This window comes from Kogia breviceps, chromosome 13 (assembly GCF_026419965.1).
Source record: "Kogia breviceps isolate mKogBre1 chromosome 13, mKogBre1 haplotype 1, whole genome shotgun sequence".
Classification (NCBI taxonomy): domain Eukaryota; kingdom Metazoa; phylum Chordata; class Mammalia; order Artiodactyla; family Physeteridae; genus Kogia; species Kogia breviceps.
In genome coordinates, this window is record NC_081322.1 from 21,583,014 (window position 1) to 21,604,461 (window position 21,448).

At 39.5% G+C, this 21,448-nt stretch overlaps 1 protein-coding gene across 1 annotated transcript; it reads right to left on the reverse strand.

Annotated features, from left to right (window-relative positions):
- Positions 1 to 4,365: 4,365 nt before the first annotated feature.
- On the reverse strand, positions 4,366 to 12,434 carry CGA (glycoprotein hormones, alpha polypeptide). Its single transcript, XM_067011206.1, has 4 exons — positions 12,393 to 12,434; positions 6,216 to 6,322; positions 4,878 to 5,062; positions 4,366 to 4,448 (listed from the first exon to the last, which is right to left on the reverse strand). The coding sequence occupies exons 2-4, from the start codon at positions 6,313 to 6,315 to the stop codon at positions 4,371 to 4,373; spliced, it is 363 nt and encodes a 120-aa protein (XP_066867307.1). The 5' UTR covers positions 6,316 to 6,322; positions 12,393 to 12,434; the 3' UTR covers positions 4,366 to 4,370.
- Positions 12,435 to 21,448: the final 9,014 nt, after the last annotated feature.

A 21,448-nucleotide genomic window follows, 5' to 3' on the forward strand; every position in this document is an offset into this window, starting at 1 on the left:
CTTCAATTAAAAAAAAAAAAAAAAGATGTTCTGCCTGCCCAGAGAGTCATCTTTTTCCATTCACACAAAGACTTTATGTAGGCTAGAGGTCTTGACTATGGGTGATTACTTAGATTCTGACAGAGGTTGGGGGCAGAAGTGGAAGTGAGTAGAATTATGGCTTTTCCTTTCTGCTTTAATCCAGTTCAGCCATGTCTGAGGCCACAGACACCTCCCGTGGCCCTTATGGCCCCTCTTGCCTCCCTCTCACACACTTTTCCTTCTACAACTTTTTTTTTGTGTGTGTGGTATGCGGGCCTCTCACTGTTGTGGCCTCTCCTGTTGCGGAGCACAGGCTCCGGACGCGCAGGCTCAGCGGCCGTGGCTCACGGGCCCAGCCACTTCGCTCCATGTGGGATCTTCCCGGACCGGGGCACGAACCCGTGTCCCCTGCATCGGCAGGCGGATTCTCAACCACTGCGCCACCAGGGAAGCCCTCCTTCTACAACTTTTTATACCCTCCTCATTCTACCTTCTCTTCCCTTCCCTCTATCTCTTTCCCCCCCATCTTTTCCTGCCCTTTTCCCTAACTCCCAGGAGACAGACTGGAGCCATCCCTGTTTTACTGGTCTCCCCCTTGAGCCCTGGTCCACAGCGACACTCCTGTAATCACATAGGAATTACTGCTCATGGTCAGTTCTCGATACAACTGCAAAGTAGTAGACGTCTTGTTTCTTTGTTTTATCCCTTGATCGTCCTGCCTGACACCCCTCCCTCCCTGGTAAACAGGATCCAGGACCTGCAGACAGACCTGGTGGCCTGTTTAACTCATCTTGTTAATGGCATCGTCAATGATGTTAATGGTCAGCTGTGTTGCCTCAGTCAGACGTGTTGCCATTCAAGAAAAAGGTGCCTGGGATCCTGTGTTTTAGACGTAAGGAAAGAGTCTCACACGGGAGAATTTGGGGCGGCTCTCTCTGGCTGAGGTGAATCGTGGAGAGGTTTTCTTGAAAGAAGCGCCCCTCAAACATGTGATCATCTTCCCTTAATACCATTTTTAGGCATTTTTTTCAGATGGGTTTGAAACAAAATTTCCAGCCTCCATGCCTGCCTCTCTGCCTCCTTGCTGCTTATCCATCTGAGATGATCGTCCTTTCTCTAGAGGGCGCCTATCACCGCTTTCTAATTGACTGTCCCCAAAGACGTAACAGCCGCTTTCTTAGCCAGGCTGGTCCAGAATATCTCCTTGGTGGTCCAGCACCTTCTCTTCCTCACACCCTCATGCCCTCGTGAGCAATCCTAGCCACCCCTGTGGGGTTGATACCACTGAGCACAGGTGAGCCTTGAGCCCACTGCTCCAGGCTGGAGGCCTTTCCTAAGCTCCATGTCTATCGCTGTACACACAGCCTATTAGACACGCTCACCCGGAACCCCTTAGGCACCTCAAGTCGGCATGTCCCGAATTGAACTGTCATTTCCCCCATCCGCTCCCACACAGACCTGTTCCATTTCCCAGTTTGGGGTAGAGTTATCCATCAGCGACCCAAGAAGCCAGGAGTCACACCCACAATCATTTCTTCACTTTCTCCTAATTCCCCCCAAATCTGTGCCCTCCTCTTACCCTCACCCTCAGTGCCAGTAGGCCACCACCATCTCTTGCCAAGACAGTTCTGCAAAGGCCCCAATTCATGATCCTGTGACTGGTCTCTCCCCTTCTCAAATCCCCCTTTACCTGCTGCCAGAATGATCTTTCTAAAGGGCAAAGCAGAGCCTATTATTCCTTTACTAGCACTTCTCAAACTCCCCTGCTTAAGAACTCCTAACGCAAGAAGAGTGAACCAGCTCCCAGGAGGCTTGGGACGGGTCAGAAGAGCAGGATGCAGAAGTCCCCACCCACAATGTGAAGTTTCCTTTTAAGTCGCAGTTTTTAACCCAGTTTTGGCAGTTTTGCATTCTACTCTATGATGTATCTGTTTTTGTTTTGAAATTAAAATAACATGTCCCCCCAATCTTCAAGCAAGATTGATCCTACAGAAAGGTGCATGTTTAATCCTGTGGCTTCAGGAACCCTCAGGCCCCCTAGTTTGAGAAAGGCAGGTCCTAGCTGGAATGTACATTCCTCTGCATGTTATTTGCATGCCTAGTTGACAGCTGTCCATTTGTCTCTGGAGCTCCAGCCCTCCAACCAGCCCCTGAAGTCCAGGCACACTGAACTTCTTGTCATTCTAGGACCATCCTACTGGTTCCCATCTCAGGACATTTACCTATGCTGTTTCCTCAAAGTAGACTGAACCCCTCCCCCATCAATCTGCTTATCTTCTAGACTCAAGTATCACCTTTCCTGTGAAGCTCTCCATGACGAACCCCAGTAGACCAAGTTAACCATTCCTCCCTAAATGTCACCAAAATCCATACCTTTCACATAGCATAATCTCACTAGATCTTAATTCTTTGCCTGTGTGGATTGCTTCAGAGCAGCATCCGTGTCTTATTCTAGTGCTCACCAGGGTTGATTAGGCTGATCTGAATGACCATGGGGATGTCCCCTTCCTCTCTCATTACTTCTTCCGTCCCCTCGGTCAAATAGGATGATCCCACATGGACAAGGGCACTCCAGTCAAGACTGCATCGCTAGCTTTCTTCTCCTGCTGAATCCTCCAAACAAGCTCTCAAGACCTGACACATAGTAGATTCTCAATGAATATCTATTAAAAGTTTGAATGAACCCGTGATCAGCACCATTGTTTCCTCAAATTAAGCTGCATTATCTTTTCGAAATCTTATCTTCCAGAGAATCCTGATATCTCTGAATCTGCATGATCTAATCATGGGCCAGCACTTACTAGACATTAAATAAGTGTATAATAAATAAATGAATGAACAAGTTAAGTAATGTGTGTGCATTTCAGTGTTTCTTTAAAAATACATGCACTCGGGCTTCCCTGGTGGCGCAGTGGTTGAGAATCCGCCTGCCGATGCAGGAGACACGGGTTCGTGCCCCGGTCCGGGAAGATCCCACATGCCGCGGAGCAACTAAGCCCGTGAGCCATGGCCGCTGGGCCTGTGCGTCCGGAGCCTGTGCTCCGCAACGGGAGAGGCCACAACAGTGAGAGGCCCGCATACCGCAAAAAAAAAAAAATACATGCACTCATTTAAATTTTTCACCCAGACACCTGGTGTGTTTACCTACCTGTTAGAAATTGGGTTTTCATTCAGAAGTGGAATCTGACAAACTGGCGATGAGTGAATTTTTTTTTTTTTGAAAGTGTTATCTGTGACCAGTGTGATTTTTTTTTTTTAATTTCAGGCTCCCCCTTAGGAGTTGAAATTTTGGGTGGCTTTGATCTCTACCATAGCTAATCTAATTTAATGGATAAGAACCATGGTCTATGTCTGTTTATAAGTATAAATTCTCAATAAATGTGACTTTGAAGCATGGCACTACTCTTAAGCATTTGGACAGAGCTGAGTGAAAGTGTTTTTTCCTCCTAGCTCACAGTGAGTGCTCAGTGAATTCTTTGCTCGTCATTTGTTCATTCCCATCAGGATACGGACATGGAATGTAAGAGGATGATATCCTTACCTTAGCCTCTGTTTGGTTACAACCTGGCTGCCAGGAAATAATAAGATGCATTTTTTTTTTTTTTTTTTTTTTTTTTTTTGGTCAGGCATAAACCAGTGGATAGAAACTTCAGGCTGGGGATGATTTTGTCTTTACCAAACCCTAGAACAGTGTTCTTCCTGATTGAAAACTTCTACCAATAAAAAAGTTTCGGACCAAACATCCTCAATATCTGCATATTTATTTATTTATACATGCATGACCATACTAATGTATCTGTACTTCTATAAAACTCATCCAAATGGTCATCTAAAGGGATAATGTAAAAATGAATAGAAAAAGAAGTTATATTTTCTTCCTTCACCCCAATGGATTGTCTCTTAACTAGTGCACTGGCCGAAGGACTCACAGCTTGCTCTGGAAGGCTTGGTGGGAACAAGATTCTTCAGTGTCGGGTCACTGAGTATATAGGGCCCACACTGGCTCACTCCCTCCCATTAATCCTATTAAAAGTAACTGGCTTGACACTTTTCAGAAAAAATTAGAATTCAGTGGTAGAATGATGATTTAAAAGACTTTATTTCCAGCGGAACGAGCTTTTTATGGTCATGCTAAATGCTGTATTTCATTCCAAATGAAAAGAACAAGACTGCTGATTATACTGAGGATAAAGAGAAAGGCAATAAAGCTACAGTATATTCTTAAAGCGTGTTAAAAATGGTATGGTAAGGAAAAGAAGGGGTTTATCTTGCAAAGTCATAAACACTGAACAAATTAATTTTCCATTTCAGGAAATCAGCAGTCATCAACATGGCCCTTTGCAAAGTATTTAAGATTTGTGATAATAACAAGTACTGCAGTGGCACTCAGTGTGATTCTCCACTCTGGCATTTCCCATTACTGTAGCCTAAGGAGGAAGGGAAAAAAAGATAGATGATAGATATAGATAGATAGGTAGGCAAAACTGAAAACTGTTAAATAAAATTGACTCTAGCCAGCTGAATTAAATAGATGCTTGCTATATTTGCATATTGTCCTTTTCAGCTGATATTTTCACTCTGAAAGCTTAGGTTTGCACTAAGTACTCTATACTCTCTCCCAACCTGCCCCTCATCACCTCTACCCCTACTCTCTTCATTCAGAATAAATCCAGCCTGTGCCCACAAGGTTGCTGACTCTTTTGCTTAAAGGGGACAAATGCAGCCCTTCACGCTACAAATGCCCAATAAAGCATGGGTCATCAGATACCTCTGGCATTAAACCCCATGGATGTGCTCTGAGGACATTTCTCTGGTTGAACTGTTAGAAAGTTTCTGGGGGCCCTTTCAGTTCTCACCTTGGTAAATGCTTTGGCCACACAGCATGTGGCTTCGGAGGTGATGTTCTTTGGGACCAACATTGTCTTCTTGGACCTCGCTGGAGTGGGGTATGCTCTGGAGAAGCAGCAGCCCATGCACTGATAGATTGGGGCACCCAGCTTGGAGAAGTATTTGTTTTCCTTTAGCTTGCATTCTGGGCAGCCTATCGCCAGAAAAAAAAGAAAGGAAAAAAAAAAGGCAAAGAGTAAAATAATCCAAAAATAATTTTAAAAGAAACTATGCATTTTTCCTTATTATGGGACAGCAAATATTCTTTTTTTCTATTGGAAATCAAAAGAAATTAAATAAATAAATAAATATTGGGTTGACCCAAAAGTTCATCGGGCTCTTCCGTAACACGGAAAACCCGAACGAACTTTTTGGCCAACCCAATACTTTTTGGCTCTGTGGTCATCTCATATACAATATCTGTTTGTACCGACTACAGTTATTTTCATGGGAAAACGATTTTTGCAGATATGCATGGGAAATCTCAGTACCAATAGTTTCTCTTTCTTTAAGTATGACTTCTCAATTCCAGTGCTGATAGTATGTCTATAGGGAATGCAAAATTTGACAGATGAAAACACCATGCTCATCCAAAAGAAGTATTTTGCCCAGAGGCAAAATATTTTCCCATTTAGAAGCTGCTATTGTTTTTTCCCCCATAGCAACTCCAAATACTGACAAAGAAAAGCATGTCAGAATTAAGAAAGCATGGTGAGTGGAACAGCCTGATATGAGATCAGGCATCTGCACTTGGGAACAGGGGTTAAAATATTATCAATTGTCTAGAGAAAAACCATCACCAATAGTAGCTCACAATTTCATAGCAGATGGAATTATATCAGCTACTATATGAGATTTTTCAGAAAATACAGCAAAACAAATTTACTGCATAAAATGGTTTTGTTTTCTCACTTGTTAACTGATTTGAAAATTCATCTACAAAGGCAATGTTAAAATCCTCCCAAATCTTCAGCTAGACATGTAAAAAAAAGAAAAAGTCAACTAGCTAGACTGAATAAGGAGCACTTTCTGCTTGTAAAACTCAGATAAAGAATAATCAGGAATCTATTTCAGATGGAAATGTACAGGCTGCTATTTAAATGGACATGGAAGATATCGTTTTCACTGTACATTTTTGGAAACTAGTTTAATTTTATGTTCACAATCTAAAAGTGCCTAGCTAGATATCCAACAGCAAAGATTTATCATATTTGAAAAGGAGATAGAAATGTAATTAATGGAGTTATTGATGTACATCTAGAAATGTGTGCTTTCTTGTTATTGCAAATCCAAGTTTGGTCACACACCCTGCATTGTAAACTCTCCATCAGGAAAGGAATGGAGAATTTGCAGAAACACAGACAATGTGGCCAGAATGACAGCTGCATATTTTCTGTAGTAATCCATGGCTCTTCTGCAAAACAGACATGGGAAAAAAGTTACTATAAAATTGGCTTAACAGGCATAACAAGAACCAGTAATTTTAATATTACTGCTATTAATAGTAATAGTCATCAGTGTCTTGACCCCTCTGCTTACAGCTCCCAATACACTCTAAAGCCATGTATAAAAAAAGGAATTTCTCTCCTGGAAAGAGGCAGAGAATTGACTCTTGCCACTTCTCACATCAACCAGTAGAATCAGGTATAATGATAACAAGAAGTTCTCTTTTTAAAATCTTAACATCCTGTTAAGAAGCTTTAATGTCCTTATTTATGAAACATGAAATTTCAACTAGATAATATCTAAGGATATCTATATGAGTGGATGGATGGATGGATACATAGACAGACAGATAGATAGATAAGCTTATATATGATATATAAAATATACAAGCATTTGAGCCCATCCTTCCCATCTCCACATTCCCAGGTGGGAGAACAGAAAGAAAGGATAATATCTCTCCTGCTTTTTTCTCACTGTCAGTAGCTGGGCTGTAAGGCTAGTTATCAGTGTGCAAAGTAAATACTAACCCAGCAACGTGGCAAGAGTAGACAGCAGGTAGTATCAATCAAAGTTTTCCTAAATGCACTTCCTGACTTATTTATACCTGTAGATACAGCTTTACCTAAGCATTCTGAGTACATGAGATCAGGTTATGCAAGGTCAGCCAAGTGATTGACCATTTATCCAGGCATTGACCTCACCGCATTTAAGAACTGAGTTTTATCCCTACATGTTCTAGAAAAATCTCATGTAAGATAAAAGAGACAAAAATTGTTTTAATACATCTTTATTGGAGTATGATTGCTTCACAATACTGTGTTAGTTTCTGTTGTACACCAAAGTGAATCAGCCATATGCATACATATATCCCCATATCCCCTCCCTCTTGAGCCTCCCTCCCACCCTCCCTATCCCACCCCTTTAGGTGGTCACAAAGCACCGAGCTGATCTCCCTGTGCTATGCTGCTGCTTCCCACTAGCTAACTATTTTACATTCAGTAGTGTATACATGTCAATGCTACTCTCACTTTGCCCCAGCTTCCCCCTCCCACCCCGTGTCCTCAAGTCCATTCTCTATGTCTACATCTTTATTCCTGCCCTGCAACTAGGTTCATCAGTACCTTTTTTTTTTAGATTCCATATATATGCGTTAACATACGTTATTTGTTTTTCTCTTTCTGACTTCACTCTGTATGACAAACTCTAGGTCCATCCACCTCACTACAAATAACTCAATTTCATTTCTTTTTATGGCTGAGTGATATTCCATTGTATATATGTGAAAGGGACAGCTTTTTATCCCCATTTTTAAAGTGCTTAGGTTCAAACCATGAAAGATAACAGAGACAGAGAATTAATTACCAATGAGAAGACAATTCAGAGCATTTAAAGAATTAACACCAATTTTACAGAGTCACTTTCATAAAATAGAAGAGAAGGGAACAGTTCCCAACTCAGTTTATGAGGCCAGGATTACCCTGACACCAAAACCAGACAAATACAGAACAAAAAAAGAAAACAAGAGACTGGTATATCTCATGAAATTAGATGCAAAACTCCAAAACAAAATAATAGCAAATTGAACCCAGTAATGTATAAGAAGAATTATTCGGCACAACCAACTGAAAATAATTCACAGTATTCAAGGCTGTTTCAATATTTGAAAATCACTTTATTATAATCCACTATATCAAAAGAATAAAGAAAAATCATATGATTATATCAATCAACACAGGAAAGCATTTGACAGCATCCAGTACTCTTTCATGATAAAAACTCTCATCAAACAAGAACCAAAAGCGTTTTCTCAACTTGGTAAAGAGCATTTACAAAAACCTACAGATAACATCACACTCAATGGTGAAAAACCAAGTGCTTTCCCCTTAAGATCAGGAACATGGCAAGGATGTCCACTCTCACACTGTTATTCAGTATAGTGCTGGACATTGTGGCCAACACAATATGACAAGAAAAAGAAATTAAGGTACACAAATTTAAAATGAAGAAGTAAAACTATCCCTATTTATAGATGGTAATGATCATCTACATTTTTTAAAAAAAGCAAAACAGGGAACCTACAAAAAATGTTCTGGAACTAATTAGTGAGCTCAGCAAGATTGCATGACAAAAACAACACATAAAAATCCACTACATTTCTATATACTAAAAACAATAATGTGGAAACAAATTTAAAACACAATACTATTTATAATCGCTCCAAAGAAAATAAAATACTTATGTATAAATCTAACAAAATGTGGACAGGACTTGTACACTGAAAATTACAAAATACTGATGAAGTAAATTAAAGACATAAATAAACAGAGAGGCATATCATGTTGGAAGACTCAACATGGTAAAGACGTCAATTCTCTCCAAATTGGTCTCTATGTTTAATGAAATACCTATCAGAATCCTGGCACAGCTTTTGTAGACACAGAGAAGTTTATGATTATTGAATGGCAAAGGATCTAGAATAGCTAAAACAATTTTAGAAACAAAGTGGGAGGAACCAGTCTTCCCAGTGTTGTCTTATTCTATAACTACAGTAATAAAACAGCATATTAGCAGAGGGATACACAGACCAATGGAACAGAATAGAGAGCCAAAAATATGCCCAGCGGGCTTTTGACAATGATGCCAAAGCAATTTAACAGAGGATTTCGACTTTTTCAATAATGGCTTCTTGGGCTTCCCTGGTGGCGCAGTGGTTGAGAATCCGCCTGCCGATGCAGGAGACACGGGTTCGTGCCCTGGTCCGGGAAGATCCCACATGCCACGGAGCAACTAAGCCCGTGAGCCATGGCCGCTGGGCCTGCGTGTCCGGAGCCTGTGCTCCGCAACGGGAGAGGACACAACAGTGAGAGGCCCGCATACCGCAAAAAAAAAAAAAAAAAAAAAAAAAAAAAAAAAAAAAAAATAATGGCTTCTATAACAATTGGACATCCATAGGCAAAACAAATACAAAAACAGAACAAACAAACATATAAACAAACACCTTAATGTAAATCTCATACCTTATATGAAAATTAATTCAAAATGGATCATCGACTTAACTGTAAAATGTGAAACTATAAAATTTTTAGGAAAACGTTGGGAAGGGCGGGCAGGGGCTAGGTGAATAGTTTTTAGAGTTGACAATGAAATCCATAAAAGGAAAAAATTAGACCTCATACAAGTTATGGGTTAATCCTCCAAGAGGATGAAAATACAAGATATGGACTTAGAGAAAATGTTTGCAAGCCACATGTCTAACAGAGGATTAGTATCTGGAGTATATAAAGAACTCTCAAAACTCAATTAAAAAAATCCAATTGAAAAATGGGCATTGCACTGGAGAAGATATATAGGTAGCAAGTAAGCACATTTAATGTATTCTACATCAACCATTAGGGACATGCAAATTAAAACCACAATGAGATATTATATACCTGTCAGCTAGCTAACATAAAAATAACACCAAATGGATGCAGAGAAACAGGATAATTCAGACGTTGCTGGTGGAAATATAAAATGGTGCAGCCCTCTGGAAAATAGTTTGGAAGTTTCTTATAAAACTGAACATGTACTTACCATATAACCCAGCAGTTGTACTTGGGCATTTATCTCAGAGAAATGAAAACTATGTTCAAATAAAATGTATACAAAGGGTCATAGCATCTTTATTTATAATAGCCCCAAACTGAAAATGAGCCAGATGCCCAACAGCAGAGGAATGGTTGGTTCTGCAAACAATGGTACTTCCAATACCAGATTATATACTGTGTAGCAACAAATAGGAACATGTTATTGATACACATGCAACTTGGATGGATCTCAAGGGTATCCTGCTGAGTGAAGGTTGCATTCTGTGTGATTCCATTTATATAACACTCTTGAAATGATAAAATTATAGAGATGCTACATTAGCAGTTTCAAGGAGTTAGTATGTGGGGAGAAAGTTGAGGGGAGTAAGTAAATGTGGCTATACAAAGATAGAACGAGGGAGCCTTGTGGTGATGGAACAGTTCTTTATCTTGATTGTGATAGTGTCACAATCTAACATGGGATGAAATTGCACAGAAACACACACATACACACAATACTAATGAAATCGAAATAAACTCTGTGGGTTGTACCAATGTCAATTTCCTGATTTTCCCCTTGTACTATAGTTTTGGAAGGTATTATCATTGAGGGAACTAGCTAAAGGATACTCAGGACTTCCCTGTACATTTGGTGGGGGGGCAACTTCCTCTAAATCTATAATTTATCAAAACCAAAATTTCTTTTAAAAAAATGTCAGAATGAGATTTATAATTCCATGTGATTCAAAACCTGTGGTTATTTTTCATGTAGACTGACATGATAAGACCATGTTTTTGCCAGATGTTTATATCAACCCATGTATCTTATAAGAATAATTTGTCAGACAGTAGAACCAACAGTTTATAATACAGAAAAGACTGTTTACGTGGAGGTAAGGCTAAAACATATGTACGTCATTATTTCTACCTGATTTATATACTTATACACAAGTAATTATGGGTTTTATTTACTTCACCCATAATTAACACTGAATAAATATTGTCCTAATTCAGTGGCTCTCAAAGTGAGATCTGGGGACCCTAAACACTTTTAGTGGGTCTGTGAGGTCAAAATTATTTTCATAATAATACTAAGATGCTGTTTGGGTTTTTCACTCTCATCCCCTCATGAGTGTTCAGAGAAATTTTCTAGAGGCTACATGACATGTGATATTGCAACAGATTGAATAAAGAAGCACCTGAGAATGTAGCTATGTTCTATTAGCCCAGTACTTTTTAAATTTTCAAAGAGAAGGAATTCCCTGGTGGTCCAGTGGTTGGGACTTGACGCTTTCACTGCCATGACCTCAGGTTCAGTCCCTGGTTGGCAAACTAAGATCCCAAAAGCCTCAGGATGTGGCAAAAAAACAACAAAAAAAAATTGCAAAAAGGTAAAACAATGCCACTCTTCTCACTGACTTCTTTTGTTTGGGAAATTGTCATTTTTTATAAATATATTGTATTTGTGTTAACATGTGATGGGTTTTAAGCTGTTGTTTTTAAAGGAATAAATATTTCTGGGACTTCCCTGGCAGTCCAGTGCTTGGTGCTTTCACTGCTGAGGGCCCGGGTTCAGTCCCTGGTCAGGGAAATAAGATCCCACAAGCCATGTGGCCAAAAAAAAAAAAAAAGAAGCAATATTTTAAAACATTTTCCAACATAATTTCTATATCAGTAACTATTGATAAGTATAAATTCATTTACAAAGTTATTTGAGCTCTTCAATAATTTTTAAGATCATAAACAGATTCTAAGAGCCGAAATCTGGGAGCCACTTCTTAAGTGATATACAAAGCCACAAGGAAAATTTCAGAATTGAAACTGGTTTCCTTTTTAAACTAGTATCATATTTGTGCTTTTATATTGCAGCTCATATATTATGAAAATTCAGCATTATGCAGTGAACAATTATATCAGAATTAATTCAGAGAGAAGCATTTATAACAAGATTGCAGAAAAAGCATGAAACGGATGCATATTTTAGGATTTGCTTTATGATAAAGTGAAGAGAAGATTGAAAAAGCAGAACCAAAGTCACCATTGCTTTAGCTTTCAATAACAGAAACGGCTTTGTCTTTATTTTAGAAAGAGATGAGATTAACCAAGCAGAAAGGGATTAACCCTCAAATTCTAGGTGTTTCCGAAAACATTTTAATAAATGTTTTCATCAGCCTAATCACCCTTAGGCCTTTCTGTTTTGGAATATAGAAGAAAAACATTAAGACCCAGGGCAGGAACAATAATTATGTTCAGCTGGGATTTATGCTATTTTGCAAAACATGCTCAATCTAAATCAGATGTACTAATCTCAGCCTCTTGGTATTCCAAGTGAGGACACTGCAGGCATCACAGACTCTATATATCCAACCCCACAGTGCATCTCCAACACCCACCCAACACACCCTTACCTCCTGCCACCTGCCCCATCAGAATAAAATGAGGCCAAGAAAATGTGTGTATTCTCGACTTAACCTGTAAGGCCTTTCTCCCCCTTCTCAGCCATCCATCTCAGAGTTTTTTAAGGAGCTGCCCAGCCACCAGCTTCATTGTGAAGGTTTCATCCAAGCCCAAAGGGAGAGTAAATAACTCTCCACGACATTTATCCATCACTTTGCTTATAATTCTTAGATGAAGTTCCACAGTCTGCCCTGAACTCTAGCTAGTTATATACCTGTTTGTCTTTCCATCCATGTAAAGCTTCTTAAGGGTAGGAACTGTGCCCCTCTAACCCACCCCCATCCTAGCACAAGGTCTTGCACAGAGCAGATGCAGTTGTGTTGCGTCGGGACTTTAGAACAGTAACAGTATCAATCAGAAGTTGTTTATGTAGAGCTGTCATTCATACTGAGAAACAAGATAACTCTTGAATGACAACTTAGAATAAGTGTTTAATAAAATAAAATATTTTCAGATAATAAATTCATTAGAGATGACATATTCGCAGCTATAGAATTTGTAGCTGGCTAATACATGAATGTCTAAGTGTTAAATATGCCACAGGTAAGAGCCATTTTATGCTAAGATATAAGTCATAAGAATTCAAAAGAAAACATTAATAAAAAGCATATATAAGAACTTCAGTGTTTCAACTGGGTATCTGTTACTTTATATCAAACTAGGTATGTGGGCAGATTTATGTTCTTAATATAATAAGACTCTGTGAGGAAAAGATAGCATTCTTAAAAGTATTAAAGAATATTATTGCCATGATTTACTATTATTATTTTTTATTTTTCATAGAAGTATAGTTGATTTACAATGTTAAACTTACCATTATTATTTAATATGTTTGCATATTATTTATTGTGATTATATACATTAATATATAATTAATGTATTAAATGATTTATATAATAGGTAAATAGCAGTGTACCATACACACACACATATGGACATCAGTATATATCTATATATATCTCTCTCTACATATCTTGACACACCAAGTACCATACACATACACGCCAACCCCATCTATCAAACAGGGTACAAATATAGACACTACTTTTTCTTTTTTTTTTTTTTTTTGCGGTATGCGGGCCTCTCACCGCTGTGGCCTCTCCCGTTGCGGAGCAGAGGCTCCGGACGCGCAGGCCCAGCGGCCATGGCTCACGGGCCCAGCTGCTCCGCGGCATGTGGGATCTTCCCGGACCGGGGCACGAACCCGTCCCCTGCATCGGCAGGCGGATTCTCAACCACTGCGCCACCAGGGAAGCCCTAGACACTACTTTTTGATGTGAGAGTGGCAAAGTCATACTGCAGAATGAATTTAGACTGAGATTTTTTTTTCTGACCAGTTTTGAAAAGTACACCTGCCATAGCAGTGAAAACTTAGGGACAATGAACAATAAGGGGGCTTCCCTTTGCAGCTCCTCTGTTCTGTTTTTATCACAGAAAAAAAGTGTTTATAAAGTAAGGTGCCAGGACTGAGAAATCTATCATCCCAGCCTGTCAATCCTATTATTGAAAGGCTTCAAGGCCAATTAAATACACACACACACACACACAGAGATATGGATGGATGTATATATGTGTACATGCATGTATGTACACAAATACACATATGTGTACATATACATATATAAAAAAGATTGTTCCAAGAAGACAAGTGTTTGGTACCATGTGACATCCTGCTCTTCATTTACTTGCAAAGGTGCTGCCGTTGCTCCCCCACTGCCAAAGAGTAAGGTTTTCGATGTTTCTAACGGTGGTGGCAGATGCAGTGACTCACCCACCTCTCCACACCAGGAAGCCCAGCTGACTCATAGCACATTTTTGAGATGACTGGCTAGGGTAGAGGCATAATTTTTGTTAACAAAACAGATTAAATCTGACTGATTTCTAGAGAGTTAACCTAAGGTTTCACTTCATTAGCCCCATCCAGCCCAGCTAACTACCAAGAAGAAGAAAAGTAGGCAGCCTTCAGTGAAGGATCACTAATGAAAAGGACCCTTGAAAGCAAAGACTTTAATCCCCAGCACGCTGCCTGGCATGAGACAGGTATGTTAAGAATGGTTTGTTAAACAGAGGAGAGGCCTGTTTAAGTTTTAGCGTCTTTCCTGGTCCAGCGAATAGCAGTAGTTCAGCCTGGACGAGAGATGTGAAGGTGGGGCATCGCAAGGGTACGTGAACGTTCAGCACCCTTCATCCTTTGTCCCCCCAACTCCCATGGAGCCGGTCCCCGAACAGGCTCACCTCCACGTCCCACCAGGTGACCACTGATGTCTCCTGCTGGACGGATTTAAAGAGTCTGGGGTCAGTGATCAGGCAACTCAACATGGAGTAGCCTTGGCCACTAGTTTTCTTTCTTCATGTGCTCTAGTTGCAGCAAGTGGGTTTTTACCCTGTTCTTGTAACATATTCTGAATCCCAGGTCGAGCGGTGAATTGTCCTCTGATCCCACGCCCCAGCCCCCAACCTCAGTAATCCTCCAAGTTCTCAGATCTTCCAAGTAGACATTCCAGTATTGCTCCTAGGTCACTAGAGTGACCCTGAGACCCAGTATCGCATTCACTGATGGTCAAAGGATGGCTGAGAGAGAAACGGTTAATACTCCCATGATCTGTCTCAAGTCCCCTCATTCATTCTTTGATATAGATAATTAATGCTTTCTCTATTTTATGAAAAGATGAGTTTTGGATGATTTGACAGTTCAACATTGTAAAGTGCAAAATTTAAGGTCCAAATTGAACATTTGGAAGATTTAAAAACTTTGAATAAGTACCTGCTATGTGCCAGGCACTGTGCCAAGTATGGGTGACACAAATATGAGTAAGTTTCCTGCTCTCTGACCCAGATACAAAGGCAAATGACTGTGAGTTAGAGCGATGAATGCTGTAGTAAAAGCATTCGTAGATGTTGAAACATTTGATAGGCCGGGACAGGAAAATGGAGAGGTGAAAAACTAATGAGAATAAAGAACACATATTTCATGGGGAAGAAAAACACGACGGTAGTAAATATATATTTTACTGTTTTAACATTTGTACAGGAGCTTTGTGTTTTCAGCAGTCCTCATAACTTCCCCAGCCTAATCACAGGGGTTGCAAATAGTGTAACCCAAAAGTGTCCCGGTGTCCAGAGGAAAGTAAGTGATGTCACACAGTTCAGCAGCTGTATTTGGGGTGGGATTTCTGTTTATCAATTACTTAACAGTATTTTTTGGCTTCGCAAAATTCTAAAAGGGAGCCGACTTAATTTTCCAGATGAAATGAAGAGTGAAAAAAGGGGGTCTTAGAGGCAAAAGACATAAAGTACAACTTGTACAAGTATATTTTGCAAAAAAACAAACAAAAAAGCCAGGGGTTTCCATAAAAACAAACAGAACAAAAGATGACCTTTAAATATTTATTTTTTAAAAAGAAAAAGAGGGCTTCCCTGGTGGCTCAGTGGTTGGGAGTCCGCCTGCCGATGCAAGGGACACGGATTCGTACCCCGGTCCGGGAAGATCCCACATGCCGCGGAGCGGCTGCGCCCGTGAGCCATGGCCGCTGAGCCTGCGCGTCCGGAGCCTGCGCTCCGCAACGGGAGAGGCCAGAGGCCACAACAGTGAGAGGCCCGCGTACCTACCGCAAAAAGAAAAAAAAAAGAAAAAAAAAGAAAAGAAAAAGAGCAGGCAGTATTTCGAAGGAAATTGAAGTACTCAGAGGATTATAAAAATTTCAATTCCTTTATGACGATTCTTGTAACAATTATATTTTGAGAAGATTCTTTTCTTAATTGACTAAATTTAAGGGGCTTAAAATAAGATGTACACTTTCTACTTTAATTGTTATTTTAAGGCACTTTACAATGTTAACATAATTATGTAATTAAAATCTTAGTTCTTCCATTGCCCTTCTGGTTTTTCTAGCACATCAGCATTTTTTAAATTGTCTGCAAACTAAATCAACAAGAAATTTTGATAGGACAAATTCTATGTACCATAAAATATTGTTTTAAATGAGAAATTCAAATATTTGTTGTTTAAAAATACCCAATTTTTAAAATTAACATTATTGCAGTAATAAATGCTATCAGGAACAAAGCATTAAGTAGTGTCAACTTATCACTCAGAAAAGTAAAACATCCAAAGGCCAGAAAAGTTTTAAACAGAGCATTATTATAGCAATATAAGAATCATTCTTGTAACTTTTAAAATTTGTGCATTACATTTTATTCTTTATTTGAGCTGTTTTCGTGCAATCTTTTTTTTTTTTTTTGGTACTCGGACCTCTCACTGCTGTGGCCCCTCCCATTGCGGAGCGCAGGCTCCGGACGCGCAGGCTCAGCGGCCATGGCTCACGGGCCCAGCAGCTCCGCGGCACGTGGGATCCTCCCGGACCGAGGCAGGAACCCGCGTCCCCTGCATCGGCAGGCAGACTCCCAACCACTGCACCACCAGGGAAGCCCTGGTGCAATCTTTTGACACACCAAGTATCATTTCCATTTAAAAGCACTAGATTATAGAAACATTTAATTTACCTAGAAGTCTCTCAATAATAGAATGGACAGGCTGGGTTTGTAGATTTCTCAACCCCAGCACCTCACATTATAAGCATTTTTTTCTGTGATAAAAACAAAGCAGGGAATTCCCTAGAGGTCCAGTGGTTGGGACTCCACGTTTCCACTTCAGGGGGCACGGGTTCGATCTCTGGTTGGGGAACTAAGATCCCACATTCTGCGCGGTGCAGCCAAAAGTAAAAATAAAAATAAATAATAGTTTTTAAAAAAAACAGAGCAGAACTGCAAAGAGAAGCCCCTTATTGTTTATTGCCCCTGTTTTCTCTGCTATGGCAGGTGTACTTCCCAAAGATGGCCACAAAAATATCTCAGCCTACATTCACTCTGCCGTATGACCTTGCCACTTCCATACGGAAAAGTGGTCTATCTTTGTATCTCGTTGATCTAGGTGAGCCCTATGACTACTTACACCAATAGAATAAGGCAGTCATGAGAGTGTCCCTTACACCAATACAACACTGGGCCAGTCGTGGGAGTAGCCCTGCATTGACCTGGCAGTTTCTGCTTCCTGTGTCTTAGAAGCCAGTTGCCATGTAAGAAGTGCTACTAGTCTGAGACCACCACACAATAAGAAGGCTATAAGCCACGTGGACTGGCCCTGGAGAACGAGATGCCACGTAGAGAAAGAGAAAGAGGCCAAGAAGTAATGAGTGAAGAAGCCATTTGGATGACCAGCCCAATCGAGCCTTCAGATGACTCCAGCCCCAGCCAATATCTGATCACAAATGCATGAGAAATCCAAGTTAAGAATGGCTCAGCTGAGCCCAATCCACCTGCAGGACCTTGAGAGATAATAATAACTTCTTGTTTTACCCACTACGTTTTTCAGTACTTTGATGCATAGTAATAGATAACTGGAACAACCACTGTCTCTTATAACAAAAATTTCTCCTCCAGGGTTTGAGATACAGGATGCCGGTCTTGTCTCTCCACTTTCTTCTGGTACTTTTCCTCCGTGGGGTGTGATTTACATAACACAGATTCAGTTAATCTATTAGGGGAAATCTAACAAAGTGTGGAAAAAAAATTTGGAGTTAGCATTGCCCACAGTATCTGCCATACTGAATTTGGTAACAATAATAACTTCTACATTAAAAAGAATACCAACCATTAATTGAGCACTTGTGTGTGCTAGGTATTCTTTTGAGCACCTTGAACACATAGATATATTCAATATTCATGACAACCCTGTGAGGTATTCTTCTCGTTTTGGCAGATAAAAGAATTCCAGAAGCGAAGTAACCTATACAAAGTCACAAAATTCACCACTGGCAGACCTAAGATTTTAGAATGTCTCTTTACAACTGCAAGCTCTGAACCGCATTTTACTACACTGCCTTCAAAACTTTATATTTCACAATGAACTTCTTAAATGATTTTTTTTCAGGTGGTATATCCCTAAATAGAATGCTGACATCTTTTTTTTTTTTTTTAGAGTAACATTATGTTATACCAGCTCAAATATAACTTGCTCGTGTAATTTTTTATTTTGCATATTTATCTGACTTCACCTTCTTCAGAACAGCCTTAAGAAAGCCATTTCATTCGGATAAAGAGGCATTTTACACCTGACCAAGTCATGAGGCCTAGTGTCTGATTGGTGGCGAGGGACTGGAGGGGGACAAGCACTGGCTTTCATATCCATTTCCCTTGTTTGATTCTCTTTACACTTCTTTGGGGAAAGCACTATTATGTCACCTATTTCGTAGACTAGAAAACTACACTTGAGAGAAGTAAAAAGATTTGCCAAAGTCATCTGGAAAGTGGTCTGATCCTAAGATAGTACCTCTATAGCCTAGAAACACACAGTTAATCCATTCTCTTTAGGGCACTGATTTAAGCATGGATCATGATGTTACTGTTGTCTTTTCAAATTCAATTCATAGTATTGCCCTTGATTCTCCTCCCGCTCTGGCCTAATTGCCCTCTTCTCTCTCTCTTTCTCCTCCTCCTCCTACCCCAGTGCACAACGGATGCTAGAGCATTTCTATAATGTTATCTCTGAGTCTGATGAATCAAGAAATCACTGGATTATTTTGTGCAACATTATGATGGGGAATGCTGAAATGTTACACACCAAAACCAGAATCTGCAAGGATCATAAGTTGATAGCAAACTACTCTGGGATTCACAATCTATAAAAATGGAAGTATGGTGCTAGAGGTCATGCTGTTGAAATAGAAATATCAACTGATTCCTGTACATTTTCCCTCTGTGAAAGCAGATTATCTTGATCTACTTTTGAACAAAACACACATATTACGTTCTAATTTTACTATTTCTTTTTCCTAGCTCTTACTTTGAGTTTTCATGTAAATTTGAGAAATATACAAGGAAACTGAGAAGCTGTTCTGGAATATAATGAATTGCTTTTCTAACACTTCACATGCTACCTTTTTCAGCAAGAAATGGTGAGAAATATGACTCAAAATTTCAATGACTCTATTACTGCAAAAAAAAAAAAAAGAAAGAAAGAAAGAAAGAAAGAAAAGAAACTTAAACCAAAACCAAAGTTAACGAATTGAAATGAAGACACATAAACTTTTCATAAATGGTGGTTATTCTTATCATTTAAAAATAATTCAAGACTATAGCAAAGTATTACAATCAATTTGGGTGACCAATATTTTGAATAATTGAGTTGGTGTTAAGTAATTATTTTAAAGACATCTTCAGAAACTTAAGAATATTCCTCTGTTCTAATATAAAACATCTTCTTTTTTGAGTGGGGAGAAGATTGTAGAGATTAGGAAGCAAAAGTTCCCATGAAAGTGAAATGGAGCTTCAGTATTCCTGAGGGACCCGTGTAGTGTCAGTTCATAATTCTTCCATGTACCCAAATCTTGTATCCTCAACATTCATAAGGAGGGACAAAGGAGCACTTTTATTTTCTAGTCCTAATTTCCTAACCAGCTGCCATTCCAAGCGGCACTGACGCAAATATAACTAAAGTTAGCAAACATTTCTAGAAACTCTCTGCGGAACAAACCAATTAGACTTAGTCAAGTGATGTAGAATTGCAAGGTCCATCAGTAACAGTGAGAAATACTACCGACTCTTATTTTTGTGGCATTCTATGAAAGAAGAAAAAGGAAACAATTGTTGTTCAAGAGATTTCAGTGTTACAGTTCAAGTCTACCCAAGAGGGTCTGTCTATTCAAAAAACAGCAGAAGCTATGGTCATTCAGCTGAACAGGTGAGCTGCTTTACCATTGACCAGTTTGAAGATGTAGTTATGTGTCATTTAAAAACTGATGACAAAACAATATCAGCAACTTACTTGTCTACTCCCTCTCTTCCTGACCCCTGGAAACCACTCAAAAGAATGCTTTTCAAATGACATCCAATATTTCTTGAGAAAACTTTTTAGTTACTGACAGGCACTCACACATCACAGCAGGAGACAGTTGGTTTCTGACTTCAGTTAGATAACATCTTAGCCTGTGATCACAGACCACAATTTTGCAGACTTCCTCCCAATTCAATCATGAGTGCTGAAAAGAAAATGTGTAAATGCCTGTCTTCTTACTAAGGTTTATGCACAACCAGCTCCCTTGTATTCTCAAATATTTTACTCCTCAATTAAAATCCCCCAAATTATTTCATTCATATTACCTTCCTCTGGATTTTTTGCAGGATGTGGTCAGGGCAGTTGACTGTGGATCTGAAGAGGGATTTTAGCTTCGTCTTGTGATTTCTCAGTAACTGCTCTTAATAAAGTCCTCACCTGTCTTATATACCAGCAGAGTAATAAAAACTGCATGTTCCCACCTGCCTCTAAGTCCAAGGATCAACAGTAAATTGCATCCAATGATTGAATGGTACTTTGTGTAATTACCATGACATCAATTTGATCTTATCTCATTTCAGCCCTTCCATCATTTTTGTTTTGAGCCATTTCCAGGTGGTGTTGACTGCAAGGTCAGCCTATGAAACAAGAGTACACTGTTATTTTCTACATAATTTTATCAAGACTTATACACAACATCCTGAAAGTTGACACTTTCCTATAAACAGGATCCTACAAGCATTACATTTAATTAGCTAAGTACCTGATGTTTACTTAAAACAGAAGAGCTGTAAATTTCAGATGCTAGATATAGAGCATTTCTAAGCTTACAACATTACTCCAGCAGAAAACAGAAAAATAAAACACACACCTATTTAGACTTTTCTAAAATTAAATGTGCATCTGGCTTTAATAAGGATGCATTGAGAAGGCACAGAGGCAATGCTGAGAAGGACTGATTGGTTCTCAATATTTGTGCCTTTTCCCCCCTCATTTCACTTTTGTAAAACTCAGTTTCTTCCTAAACAGAAATTACATGTGTTATGGCTTTCCAGCTGAGGAAGGCTTAGCTCCAAGGTTCCCAGTACATTGTCTTCCTAAAACCCACCAAGCACTTCAGGCTATGGCTGTGGTTGCGTCTATCCTGCTTTTAGGGTTGTGATCCTAAAAAAGTTCAAGACTCCATTTGTTGAAGGAAGAGGGACCTCTTCCAGGGCCCAAGAGTGAGCACTTGTCTAAC

Coding starts and splice junctions, on each gene's coding strand:
- CGA (XM_067011206.1), bottom strand. CDS start 6,315: ATGGATTACTACAGAAAATATGCAGCTGTCATTCTGGCCACATTGTCT. Junction 5,063..6,215: donor TGGAGAGTTTACAATGCAGG/GTGTGTGACCAA, acceptor TTCTGGCGATAG/GCTGCCCAGAATGCAAGCTA. Junction 4,449..4,877: donor TGGCCAAAGCATTTACCAAG/GTGAGAACTGAA, acceptor CTTCCTCCTTAG/GCTACAGTAATGGGAAATGC.